This window comes from Sapajus apella, unplaced genomic scaffold (assembly GCF_009761245.1).
Source record: "Sapajus apella isolate SASKATOON/1434 unplaced genomic scaffold, GSC_monkey_1.0 scaffold5, whole genome shotgun sequence".
Classification (NCBI taxonomy): Eukaryota; Metazoa; Chordata; class Mammalia; order Primates; family Cebidae; genus Sapajus; species Sapajus apella.
The window spans coordinates 36746631-36760622 of record NW_022436945.1 but is presented as its reverse complement, the minus strand read 5'-3'; the positions used below and the strand labels follow the sequence as shown (position 1 = coordinate 36760622).

General features: G+C 37.1%; 1 protein-coding gene across 1 annotated transcript in view; it reads left to right on the top strand.

The window, feature by feature from the left end:
- Nucleotides 1-13992, top strand: part of CORIN (corin, serine peptidase) — a 256114-nt gene that overhangs the window by 214165 nt on the left and 27957 nt on the right. Inside the window, exons 18-20 of the mRNA XM_032274329.1 lie at nt 7896-8012; nt 11056-11105; nt 11259-11433. Coding sequence (XP_032130220.1) covers nt 7896-8012; nt 11056-11105; nt 11259-11433 — 342 coding nt within the window. The remainder of the gene's footprint in view (nt 1-7895; nt 8013-11055; nt 11106-11258; nt 11434-13992) is intronic.

Genomic DNA, 13992 nt, shown 5'->3' with positions numbered 1-13992 from the left:
CCCCCCCCCCCCCCCCCCCCCCCCCCCGCCAACACCACCACAGAAGGAAGTGGAGACAAGAGCTGAAGGGTCCTGAAGATCCTGGGTTCTCTGGCATCAGTCGTCCTCAAGACCATCTACATCTCTTTAGTAATTGATTACATTTCTACTTTTCGATACGCACATATTCCAGCACTATTTTAGGCACTTTTAAAATGCTGATTTTTTTTTATTAGTATAATGCTAATTCAATATTTATTTAAATTTTTTGAATTTTGAATTATTTATCTTGTAATGGACCCGTAGAGCTGTATATTGCCTTAAAATTTTGAATTGAATAGAGATGCACATATTTTTAGAAAGCATTTTTATATTACTATTATACTCAAGAAGAAGAAAAGAGCAACCAACAAAGAAGGTCTTGTGTTAGAAAAATACATTCTACTACTCAGGTTCACAGTCTTTCTGAAGAACTGGAATGAAATAAAGTCATGTTGAAATTGAAACTGATAATCTCTAGCTTTACATCATGAGCCAAAAGAAGGTGAAGATAAACAAGAAATGTAATTGCCAATAAAATGTTATGTTTCTATCTCTAAAAAAAAAAAGAGTTGTCCCAAAAGGTCAAGTTCTCAAACAAAGCAGATAGGATTTTTGAAAATAAAATAGCCAGAAGGAAATAGCTGGACTGGTATAGATCCCAAAAGAGGTAGACACTTCTGCTCAAAAATATTCTTACAACATGTGTTTTTTAAGACTGAATTTTATATATGTTCAAATGATATTTTAATTAAAAACTTTTATGATTGATTTTTTTTGCACTTTTAATAAGATGTTTATTTTAAATGGTGCTTTTTAAATTAATTTTGTTTTCTAATTTATATTAGAATAATATATATTTAATAGTTATGTTTTATAAATTTAAATTTTAGTTCATATTACAATTTTGTCATTTTTATATTGGAAATGAAATAAATGCTTAGTTTTGTTGATTCTTTTATTTTATGAAATATAAATACTCTGCAAGTCAATTTTATGATCCAATAACTTCCCCCCTCTTTGCTTTGAGATAGTTTTGTCATATAGTTCCTTGCCAAATACAGTTATTACACTCCATCTCTGTGATAGAGAAGCACATAGTAAGAGAATAAAATTATAGGCCGGGCATGGTGGTGGCTTATGCCTGTAATCCCAGCACTCTGGGAGGCTGAGGCATGCAGATCACTTGAGGTCAGGAGTTTGAGACCAGTCTGGGCAACATGGTGAAAACCCATCTTCCCCCAAAATACAAAAATTAGCCAGGCTTGGTGGCACAAGCCTGTAGTCCCCAGCTATTCAGGAGGCTAAGGTAGGAGAACCACTTCAACCTAGGAGGTGGGGGTTACAGTGAGCCGAGATTATGACACTGCACTCCAGCCTGGGTGACAGAGTGAGTCTCCATCTGTCTCTCTTTCTCTCTCTCTCATTCTTTTTATCTATCTATCTATATCCACCATCCACACACACACACATAGTCAGAATTGCAATGAAGTGTTTTTAAAATACTGAGTTTACTAGAAAAATAAGCCCAGAATTTATGCTCTGCTTTAAGCATTTCTATTGATGGGAGTTTTGTATAAACTCCCATTGAACTGAGCTATCTAGCCTAAGAAATGTTTCTATAGTAGAGTTCATTCATATTTTGTTTGAAACCTATTAGTGCCTGCCTGTCAAAATTCCTACTGGACACAATAACTTTCAGTATTAATATATCTAATCTATGGGACCCAAACAGGGAGAATATGACAAGATTCAAGAAGAGATTTCTGAAATCAGGCACAAAATGTTTAGTGTAAATGTTTCAAGTTTGGAACAGGATATTAAGAATTGCAAATAATTTATCTTATCCACTGTGAGAGGCATTTGTATGTCAAGACGAACTGTCCAGGACTGAGGTTGGATGCTTAGATTATTTTCCCCCATCAATAGATGCAAGAGGACAAACCTTGTCCTTTAACTGAAATGTGTTACTTGTCTAGTTACTTGCACTTCTGTCTTCCGGTTAGAGGTAAGACGAAAGCCCTTGGTTTTGGGGAAATTGTGATGACCTTCATGTTTGAAGTAAGCAGCCCCAACATAATCATAATTCAAGCATGCACTATCTATTACTAACAAAATGTGACTTGAGAATGGGAGAATAGGCCAAATTGTCTAGGGATCTGACTGATCTCCTAAGCCTTGAAATATTTAATTTCTTTCATAATGTCAGGATATTCCAGAATTCCAAATAAGCTCTGTTCTCTCATTTCAGCATGGGAAAAATTATATAGTTGTATATATGTCTTATGACTACACAGTTCCTCAAGAAGCAAATATAAGGCAAATCCTTTTGCTTCTCTGTATCGCACTGCCTTCAGGCCCAGAGTAGAGGGGCCTTGCCCTGAGCCACATGATTTAGAGCAGTGGTTCTCAACCAGGGGTGACTTTGCCCCTAGGGCAGCAATCCCCAAACTTTTTGGCACCAGGGACTGATTTTGTGGAAGACAGTTTTTCCACAGACCAGGGTGGGATGGGGGAAATGGTTACGGTATGATCCAAGCACATTACATGTTATTGTGCACTTTATTTCTTTTATTATTACATTATAATATATAATATATAATGAAATCATTATACTACTCACCATAATGTAGAAGCAGTGGGAGCCTTGAGCTTCTTTTCCTACAACTACATGGTCTTATCTGAGGGTGATGGGAGACAGTGACAGATCATCAGGCATTTGATTCCTATGGGAACACGCAACCTAGATCCCTTGCATGTGCAGTTTTCAATAGGATTCACACTTCTGTGTGAATCCAACATGGTTAATTGGCCAGGAGGTGAAGCTCAGGCAGTAATGCTCGTGGTGGGGAGCAGCTGCAAATACAGATGAAGCTTTGCTGGCTTGCCCCGCACTCACCTCCTGCTGTGGCCTGGTTCTTAACAGAGGCCCTGGGGCTAGGGACCCTTTCCCTGGGGAACATTTGGAATGTCTGTAGACATTTTTTTTTTAATTGTAAATCCAGCGTTGATGGGGTCTTACTAGCAGCTAGTGGGTAGAAGCCAGGGATGTTATAAGACATCCTGCAGCGCCCGGGATAGCCCCACATAGCGAATAAATAACTGGTATTAATTGTCAATACCACCTCGGGTGAGAAACCCTGACTTAGAGGGACCCTCTGGCCCTCCTCCTCTACCCATGGCTCACCCCGCGAGGTAAGGACTCTGTTGGCCAAGGCATTATGCTCACATGAAGCCTCATCTCTTTTCTAGAGTGATGTTTTCAAAGTGTGGTCTCAGACCAGCATCATCAACATCACCTGTGATCTTGGTAGAGAGACAGATTTTGGATCTCACCTGAGACTGACTAAATCAGAAAATCCGGGGATGAGGCCAACAAATCTGTGTTGTAACAGGTCTTCCAGGTGATTCTGATGAATGCTAAAGTTTGAAACCCACTGTTCTCAGGAGTCTAAGGTTCTGTATTTGAACCTAACAGATATGTTTGTCAAGAGAGGAGGAGAGAAATTTTCTTTGACAGCTTGAGAACTGGATTTATAACATCTAAATATGTAGACAAATGGCATTTGGGCCTCCATTTGTACTCTTGCTCTAGGTGCTGGATTAGATTATTGCTTAAATTTCCTTCTCCATGTGTGAATCCATGGATGCTATGGAAGGCTTTTGAGTCTGTATTCTCTGCACAGACTCATTTAGGATATAGAGACTTTGATGCTTAATCAAATGCTTAAATTTTCTCTTTTGCTTTCTACACAGCAGGACTTCTTAATTTGTCTTTTGATATAATGTTAAAAAAAGTTTTTAATTAGTTAAGTCAAAAGCAGTCCCAATCATCAAACAAAATTTGAGTGCTCTTAAGTTCCAGACACCTTTTACATAATATGATTTACATAGTTTTAAAAATTGAGAAGTACAGATACACACATTCTTCATGTGCATGTATATTACTATTATTATTTGAAAGGGAAGTTCATAATATTAATCAAAAATTCAAATTTTGATTCAATAATTTTATTTCTAGGAATTTATTCTAAAATGATACTTTTGCATGTAGGTGAATGTGAATGTTTAGAATGTTTACTGCTGCTATTTTGTTATAGCTCCAAATAGGATAAAACTTACACGTGCAGAAATTGGTTAAATAAATGTAGGAACATCCATTTATCAAACACTATGCAGCTATCAAAAGAACATGGTGTGCTGTTAATGGCAAAGAACTATGTAGTGGTCACAGTTTAAGAACTGTATTCTGACATCAGACCATAGGGATTAAATTACTAGCTTTGCCACTGGCTTGTTGTGTGCCTTGGACATGTTGTGTCCCTTGGACATGTTACTTGTTCATCTCCAAAATGGGAAATAATTATAACGTCTACTTCACAGAGTTGTTGAGATGATTAAATAAAACAAATTAGTCTTTTAGTGCTTGTCATACAGAAAATAGTTAACACCTATTAGCTATTATGATGGAAAGACTCCGAAGAAAAGTCAGTAAATGAAAATATCAAGACCACACTGAACAATGAGTGTAGACTAGCAAAAAAGGGATATATATACATGAATTGTAGAAAAAGCTTGGCAAAGATACTCCAACACTATTTACAGTGATTGTTCCTATGCTTCTAAGATAGGAAGAAGACAACTTTTTCATTTTATAGTTGTCGATATGTTTTTCTATGTACAAGTATTACTTTTATAATTTTCAAACTTATTTAATAAAACCCATATATCCGATGAGGTTAATATCCAAAATACATAAGGAACTCAAAGAATTCAGTAGCAAAAAGTCAAATAACCTGATTGAAAAATGGACTAAGGACCTGAACAGATATTTCTAAAAGGAAGACGTAGAATGGCCAACAAGTATAAGAAAAGGTGCTTTGCATCACTAATCATCAGGGAAATGCAAACTAAAATCATAATGAATTTTTATCACCTCACATCTGTTAAAATGGTTAGTTTCAAAAGGAGAAACCATATAAAAAGTGTTGGGGAGCTGTGGAGAAGGGGAAACCCTATACATTCTTTGTAGGAATGTTAATTGGTACAGCAATTATGAAAAACAGTATGGAGATTCCTCAAAAAATTTAAAATAGAACTATCATATGATCGATCAATCCCACTTCTGGATATTTATCTAAAGGAAATGAAATTAATGTCTCAAAATACGCTTATGTTAATTATGGCACTCTTCATAATACCCAAGATAACAACTTGTTTGTTGACGAATGGATGGATAAAGAAAATATGATGTCACAGTTTCTTTACACAATAGAATATATATTTCTTTATACAATAGATATATGTGCAAGTAATACATCCACACCCCCACCACATTTCTTTACACAATAGAACAGTATTCAGTATTCTTAAAAAAAGAAGGAAATTCTGCCATTTGAGGCAACATGGATGAACCTGGAGGACATGTTATGTGAAATAAGCCAAGCACAGAAAGACAAATACTGCATTTATATGTGGAATCCAAAAAAGTCAACTCATAAATGCAGAGAGTATAATGTTAGTTGCCAAAAACTAGGGGATGGAGAAAATGGGGAGATGGTCAAAGGATACAAAGAGTCAGTAACGTAGAATGCATAGATTCTGGGGATCTAGTGGTATAACATGGTGACTATAGTTAATACTACTAAATTGTATTCTTGCAAATTGCTAAGATTCTTGGCCTTAGAGTCCTTTTTTTTTTTTTGAGACGGAGTTTCACTCTTCTTACCCAGGCTGGAGTGCAATGGCGCGATCTCAGCTCACCGCAACCTCCGTCTCCTGGGTTCAGGCAATTCTCCTGCCTCAGCCTCCTGAGTAGCTGGGATTACAGGCACGCACCACCATGCCCAGCTGATTTTTTGTATTTTTAGTAGAGACGGGGTTTCACCATGTTGACCAGGATGGTCTTGATCTCTTGACCTCATGATCCACCCGCCTCGGCCTCCCAAAGTGCTGGGATTATACATGTAACTATGTGGTGATAGTTATGTTAATTAGCTTGATTGTGGTAACCATTTCACAATGTATACCTATATCAAAACATGACATTACAGCCCTTAAATATGTACAATTTTTATTTGTCAAGTATGCCTCAATAAAGCTGGGAAAGAAGGAAAGGAAAATTGAAGTCATGCAGATGCTCAGATTCTGTACGATGGCAGAAATACAACCATACGAATTCACTGGTTTTTTTAAATGGCCATAGGATGACATTTCTAGTGCTGAAAGTTTATGTTCGTGCATGAGGAACATGCCAGTGTTCAAGAATTTCATGGAAAACTAATTTTCATAATGACAATACTCTGTTCTTGATGATCAATTTCTCAGATTTTTCCACTTGTAACTGAGAAAATCTGGATAAATTGTCTTTCTTCTTGGAAGCTAATGAACGAAATGCAGAAACATTCCAAGTACAATAGTCTGTGGAGCCCTTCCTTGGGGTAGGTAGGGGGCCTTGTGAGTTGAAAGGCTGGTGTTCTTTGCAATGATTTTCCTATCCAGCATCAGTGCACACCCTCTCCTAATTGCACGCCCCATCAAGTCTCTTGTTGCCCTATGAATACTTGATTTAACATGACTTGATTAAATAACAAAATCTAAAGTTTACCTTCCTTTGGCTTTGCCTGGATTTAGGAGGTCCATTGGTAGTTCATTCGCAGAAGGGAATTCTCAGGATGCAGGCTATCAGGAGAAACACCATGACCAGTATGTGTGGTCTCTGACTTTTATACTTTCCAGCTCACTTTGCGTCTATATTCAGTACTCCTGGAACTGATGGAGATCCAGACTCATTTTGGCCAAGCAAAAGAAAAATTCTTATTTTTATAATAGGTTTTTTGATATCTTCAATAATCTAAGTCAATTCAGATTTCTAAATAAATTTATATCTTATACCACTCTTCTTTATTGCAGCTAGGATGTATGACATTTTTTTTAAAATTAAATGTTTTCAATTCATTCATTGTGAAATACTCCTGTGGTTTTAATCTTTGGCTGTTGTCTATCATCAAGTGCTCCCTTTAGAGGGTCCCTCCTTGCCTTTTTAAAGTATGAGTTTGGCGAAGTTTTTCTTCATTTTCTATTATGTGATTACAATAGTTTAAATATAATAATCAGATGAGACTGGGTGCTGTGGCTCATGCCTGTAATCCCAGCTATTCGAGAGACTAAGACAGGCAGACCACTTGAGGTGAGGAGTTGAAGGCCAGCCTGGACAACATGGTGAAACCCCATTTCTACTAAAAATATAAAAATTAGCTGAGTGTGATGGCATGTGCCTGTGGTCACAGCTACTAGGAAGGCTGAGGCAGGAGAATCACTTGAACCTGGAGGCAGAGGTTGCAGTGAGCCGAGATTGCACCACTGTATTTCAGCCTTGGCAATAGAGCAAGACTCAGTCTAAAAAACAAACAAACAAACAAAAAACAAAGACAAAAAAACTTAGAAATACAGAAATATTAAAATTCTTACAACTTTTATACTGCCTAAATAGATGCTAAATGGCCATCTTTTTTTGTTGTTTATTTTATTTTATGATATTGCCATATTGCAGAATTACAATGGACAAGAAAAAGAGGAAAAAACTCAGCTAGATAAATTTTATTTTACTTTTGATCCCTGCATAAAGTTTTTCTTATATTTTACCTGTTGGAACTTTTATATCATACACATTATAATCCTAACACCTCATAAAGTTCAAGCATAGGACAGCAGAGAGAATAACTAAAACAGGTCTAACAATTTTTAACAGTCCAATTCTCCTCTTGAAATGTTGACATAATGTTTCTTTTTGAAAGAGAATGAGTGTTAACTAAGGATAATGCCTGTTCAAAGGTCATTGTACTTTGAATACTTATCCAGTATTTGCCTTGTATCAGAGAACCATCTGTGACCGAATTGATACAAGAACAGGAGAAAGACCAGCAGTGGCTGACATTACACTCCAACTGGGAGACTCTCAATGGGACCACTTTACATGAACTTCTAGTAAATGGGTAAGAACACTTTCATACGAGCTGTGTAGAGTCAGATCATGGAACAAGAGTTTATCATTGAGCCTTTCTTCCATTTTTTAACTTAAGATAACTCAAATTTGTCATATCAGTAAACAGATTCCATAGAATGGCTGTTTCCTTTACAGTTCAGCATTGATTGCTTTTATCTCTTCTTTCTAGGCATAGGTTTTTTTTTTTCTCTCATTTATTCATGATTATAGACACTATCAAGGTGAGAAGAGAGGCACTTGGGCTCTAATCTTGGATTTCTTTTAATATCTTATTCAAAATGAACCCACATGTCTGCATCTCCTACAGATGCTGCATAGAACTAGTTAACAGAGGGAACTGAAGTCATGATAACTAAGAAAACTTGGAAAGTGTAAGAGAGAAACAGACACAAATGAAATGATAATCAAGTTGCCTTGAAAGTGCACTTAAGTTTCTCCTGAAAAATCATGGCATTTTAAACAGGGTGGCTTCCCTGGTCTATGGGTGGGGTGTAAGAGGAAAAGAAATTGAGAAAATTTACATTTATTAGGTTCTTATTACATTATAGACACACAGGTAGGTAGTCTTATATTCACTAAGTCATTTAAACCTCATAATAGACTTGTGAACCATGGATGATTATCCAAGTTTTACAGCTGAGGAAACTAAAGTTTAGAATATTTAAATAACTTGCCCAAATCTCATAGCCCACAGATGCTAAGTGATAGTGTCTAAACTCTAAATAAGTTTATCTGACTCCAAAGCTCATAAATGTAACTACCTCTTAAGAATTTTAAAGAGGAAAACTAAAAATGGACCATTTCCTCTGAAAAGGTCTTGACATTTTTCTCATAGAACACACTCTGCAGCCAAATTTTTGAATATTTATTAACTAAAGTACTTCCTTTAAAACAATGACCTGAATCTTTTAACAAAGTGATTTGTTTTCCCACACTTGGAATTCCAGAAAAAAACTTTTAGGGCAAGTAAATGAATAAATAACTCAGTCTGGATTGGGACTTGGTAAACTTTGTTTTAGTCCTGGCTTACTTCTAGAAGTGTTATTTTATATAACTGCAGTTTCCAGTAAGAAGTTGGATGAATAGTCTTTGATGACTTTTCTGATTCCTAAGACTATGTGTTTTCAATCTAACAAATAAGAACTAATTATAAGTATTTCTTTTTTTCCTTTGAGATGGAGTAACGCTCTGTTGCCCAGGCTGGAGGGCAGTGGTGCAATCTCGGCTCACTGCAACCTCCCCCTCCTGGGTACAAGCGATTCTCCTGCCTCAACCTCCTGGGTACTGGGACTACAGGCAAGCGCCACCAAACCCAGCTAGTTTTTGTATTTTTAGTAGAGATGGGGTTTCACCGTGTTGGCCAGGATGGTCTCTATCTCCTGACTTCATGATCTGCCCACCTTGGCCTCCCAAAGTGCTGGGTTTACAAGCGTGACCCACTGTGCCCAGCCAAGTATTTCTTTTACACCAGGTTCAGTGTTAGACTTTGAGGGAATATAGAACTGAATGATGGGAAACGAAGGCCCTGATCTCAGGGAACATACACTATGTGGGGCGAACAGAAAGATTACAAGTTAGTAAACAAATGATTTCAGACCTTGGTAAGTGCTGCAAATAAATTTAGGATAATGTAATAGAGATTAAGGAAGAGAATTTAGACTGTAGGAGGGTAGAAAGCAAATGAGCTTTTCCTCTATTCTATAATTTATTATATGCAAATAATTACATGTGCCACTGTGTAAATTTAGCAAGAAATGAAAATACAGTAAATCTTTAGAGAGAAACATGGAAACTATATATTTAGGGTTCGATTTTTTTTTTTTTTTGAGATGGAGCCTTGCTCTGTCACCCAGGTTGAAGTGCAGTGGTGCGATCTCAGCTCACTGCAGCCTTCGCCTCCTGGATTCAAACAATTCTGCCTCAGCCTCCCGAGTAGCTCGGATTACAGACATGGGCCACCATGCCTGGCTAATTTTTTTGTATTTTTAGTAGAGATGGGGTTTTATCATGTTGATCAGGCTAATCTCAAACTCCTGACTTTGTGATCCGCCCCCCTCAGTCTCCCAAAGTGCTGGGGTTACAGGTTTGAGCCACCATACCTGGCCAGATTTTTTTTTTTTTTTAATTTGAGAGATCTAGGATTCTAAGTACATCATAGTATTTTTGAAAGTCCCAATATGTTTTTATTTTTAATCTTTTTTCATTTATGTTGAAGTTGTAATGTAAATGTTTCACGGGTGGAAGAAAACTTGGTGATTAAAATTTGTACCCTAAACTGAATTATCTCATGCCATCACATTGAAAGATCCTTTAACAGGGACCATGTTTTGCATTCAAAATTGAACTTAAATTTTAGAAAATTCTTTTTCTGAACCCACAAGTCGTGTAAGTTGTACCTACTAGTTCTGATGATGTTGTCTAAAGTTATATGAAATAAATTTAAGCTCATTTTTCTCTTATCAACTTCTCATAAAATCAAAATTTAACCTTGAGAGTCTTAGTAAGACTCTTTTCCAGTCTAAATTCTTCATTCCTTTATCTGTTCTTTAAACTTCTGAAGTCATATTTTTACTCATCTTGGACTATTTTTCAACTTGTTTTGAGTGCACGCCACTTTGTATAAGCATAAAAATCTATCATGCTGCCTCCTCAACATTGATTCTAAAAAGCACTCCCATCTCCCCTTGAGAATTATAGTTTGAATTAACATTGTGGTGGTACCATCAACCCAAATGATATGGGAAATTTTGTTAAAATAGTTTCTTTTTCCGCAAATGTGAAATTACATTATGATGATATTAAATGAACTAAAAAATGACATGCATATTTTCCATATACTCCCACCCTCAATGTGATTAATATCTGACCACATTCCTGTCTTGAGAATTCCTGCACTAAGAGGAATCATTACTCAGACAATGTGATTTCCAATTGTAACAGTTGGACCTGTCTTGTTTTTCACTGGTAAAGTGTTTGAAGTGAACAGTAAATATGTAACTTACCATTGTATCATTTTTTGTTTCCAAATCCAGGCAGCCCTGTCAGAGCAGAAGTAAAATTTCTCTTCTGTGTACTAAACAAGGTGAGAGAATTAGAGATGTGGCAATGGGATTTGAACTTAATTGAACTGGATTCACTTGGGGGAAGAGTGATTGCTTGTATATGACAGTAAATAGCTAAGCATTTAGCAAGGTTTGGCATCAAATCACGTACTGTGTCTTCTGCTCCTTGGTAGACTGTGGGCGACGGCCGGCTGCCCGAATGAACAAGAGGATCCTTGGGGGTCGGACGAGTCGCCCTGGAAGGTGGCCATGGCAGTGTTCTCTGCAGAGTGAACCCAGTGGACATATCTGTGGCTGTGTCCTCATTGCCAAGAAGTGGGTTCTGACAGTCGCCCACTGCTTCGAGGGGTAAGCTGCCCCTTTCCTTTTTTCGTTTGCCTGGATTTGATCACTTTGTCACTTGGGAATTCTCAGTGGCATATGTAACTCCATGAAGCCACATCAAGATGAAAGCCACAGCTAATCTACTTGCCAGGCCTTTATCTTCCTAAAGTTTTCTGTCCTCGGTGTTGCCATCTAATATATGGGCTGCCCATTTGTTGGAAATGGATGCATATTGCCTCTGATTTTTGCCCTAAGGAGGGAAAGAGAGAGAAAGAAGTTTAGAAGATTGACCCCCTGCTACTATCAGTCTCTTTCCTAGACCTCTTAAATATATCACATATATAATAACTTAAACATAAGTGATTTATTTAGATACTGCAATGAGGTTTGGATGCAGAAGCAACTGGTGAGTAGTTTGGGAAGCAGAGTTAAAGGTATAATGTGTGCAACATATGTGCTATTCAGAGTGTGTGTGTGTATTTGTGTGTATATAGATAGAGGTTATGTTATGCCATTTTATGTTTCCAAATCTAGGGAGGCTTGTCATAGCAGAAGTAAGATTTCTCTTCTGTGTGCTAAACAAGGTGAGAGAATTAGAGGTGTGGCAATGAGCTATGAACTTAATTGAACTGGATTAGCTCAGGGGAAGAGTGATCCCTTGAGCCCATCCAAAACAAACCAAATGAAAACACAAACAAAACAATGATGACAAACAAAGTTTTGTTTTGACATGATTGGCTCATGTGATTCTGGCAGCTTGGTAAGCCCAAAGCCTGATGAGGTAGGTGGTAGGCAGGAAGATCAGACAAGAATTGCAGTTCAATCTGCTGGTAGAATTCCTTCTTGCTGGAAAGGTCAGTCTTTGTTCTATTAAGATTTTCGTCTGAATGGGTAAGGCCCGTCCACATCATGGAGTGTCATCTGCTTTACTCAAAGTCTGCTGATTTAAACATTCATCTCATCCAAAAACGCACCTTCACAGCAACGTCTAGAACAATGTTTGGTCAACTATTTGGGCACTGTGGCCCAGCCAAATTGAGACATAAAATTCACCATCACAACATGCCTGAAGAGAGCAGAAGAATAAAACTAAGGAAAACCTACCCCAAACTGACCGTCACTACAGAATCTCTTCCAGCTCTCTAAAGCTATGTAATTTAGTCTCAAATAAATAAATAAATAAATACATAAAACCAAAACGAAACACAAACAAAACAATGACAACAAACAAAAACTCAGACATTTATTGTGCTCACTGAAGATACCGTAAGTGAGACATTCAGACAAAGTGTAGTTGGCATAACTTGTCTCTACTCTGTGATTTTTGGGGCCTCAGCTGGAAGATTCCAAGGCTAGGGAGAGGCTGGAACCATCTGAAGTCTGATAGTAGACAGTGCCTGTCGGCTAGGGCCTCTGTTCCTCTCCATATGAGACACTTTATGGTGGTTGGCATCTTCCAAAGCAAGCTTCCCAAAAAGGAAGCCAGGAGGAAGCTGTATTGCCTTTTTTGACTCAGCACCCAAAGACACATGACATTGCTTCTCCTACATGGCTGCCCAGAGCCATCAGTCACAGGCCCCATCTGATTCAAGGGGAAGAAACACAGACCTCCTACATCAAAGGACTTGAGGACAGGTTTTGAAAACCACCATACTACCCATTTTATTGTATTTATTTTTAATAATTTTACTTTATTTAAATGAAGTAATATTAAATAGCAAAAAACTTGAGATAAAAATAATTCACAGGTCTGTTACTAAATCAAATGGATTATTTTCATTTGATCTGATTAGTTTCTAGGAAAAAATACAATTTCATTTTCACCTATTTGCTTATTATTATTTTGTCTTAGCTTTGCCATTTATTGTGTGACCACTGGCCAATTAAATAACTTCTCTGGGTCACTGTTTTCTGTTATGTGAAATTAAGGAAATAATAATCCCTACCTCACAGAGTTGGTGTGGGCATGAAGTGCAATAGTCTATGTAGAGTTTTCATAACTATGCCTGGTATCAACTAGTAAGACACCAAAAGGTAAACTTTTCTTTTAAAAAAACTATCACTAAAATCATGCATTCTACATTTTCCCTTAGCATATGGCATGAGTATTTTTGCATTTTGCTGGCACTATTTCTCATCCCACACTCATTCTACTTTAATTCCCGATCATCCTTAAGGTAACCTCTGTTAGTGCATTATGAATATTCTCTCACAGATATAAACACATATATTTTTCACAAGGCATCATTGTTTACTTTTACAATTGGGAATAACACTCTATAATTTTGTTTGTAAGTTGCTTTTCTCATGTAACAATATATCATGGACATCTCTCCAGGTAAAGTGATGTAGCTCTAACTCATTTTTTTAAAAAGCCAAATAATATTATATCTGTAGATTTACTATAACTTTTACAACTATTCCCCAGTTGATGGACATTTGGTTTAGTTCCAGTTTGCTACCATTTGAACAATACTAGCATTTTTAAAGAAAGCCACTCACCTATTGGCACTGTTGTTTCTAGAGGACACAGTCCCAGCACATACCTGTAGTTTCACAAGGAGGATACAGAGAGGGATACAT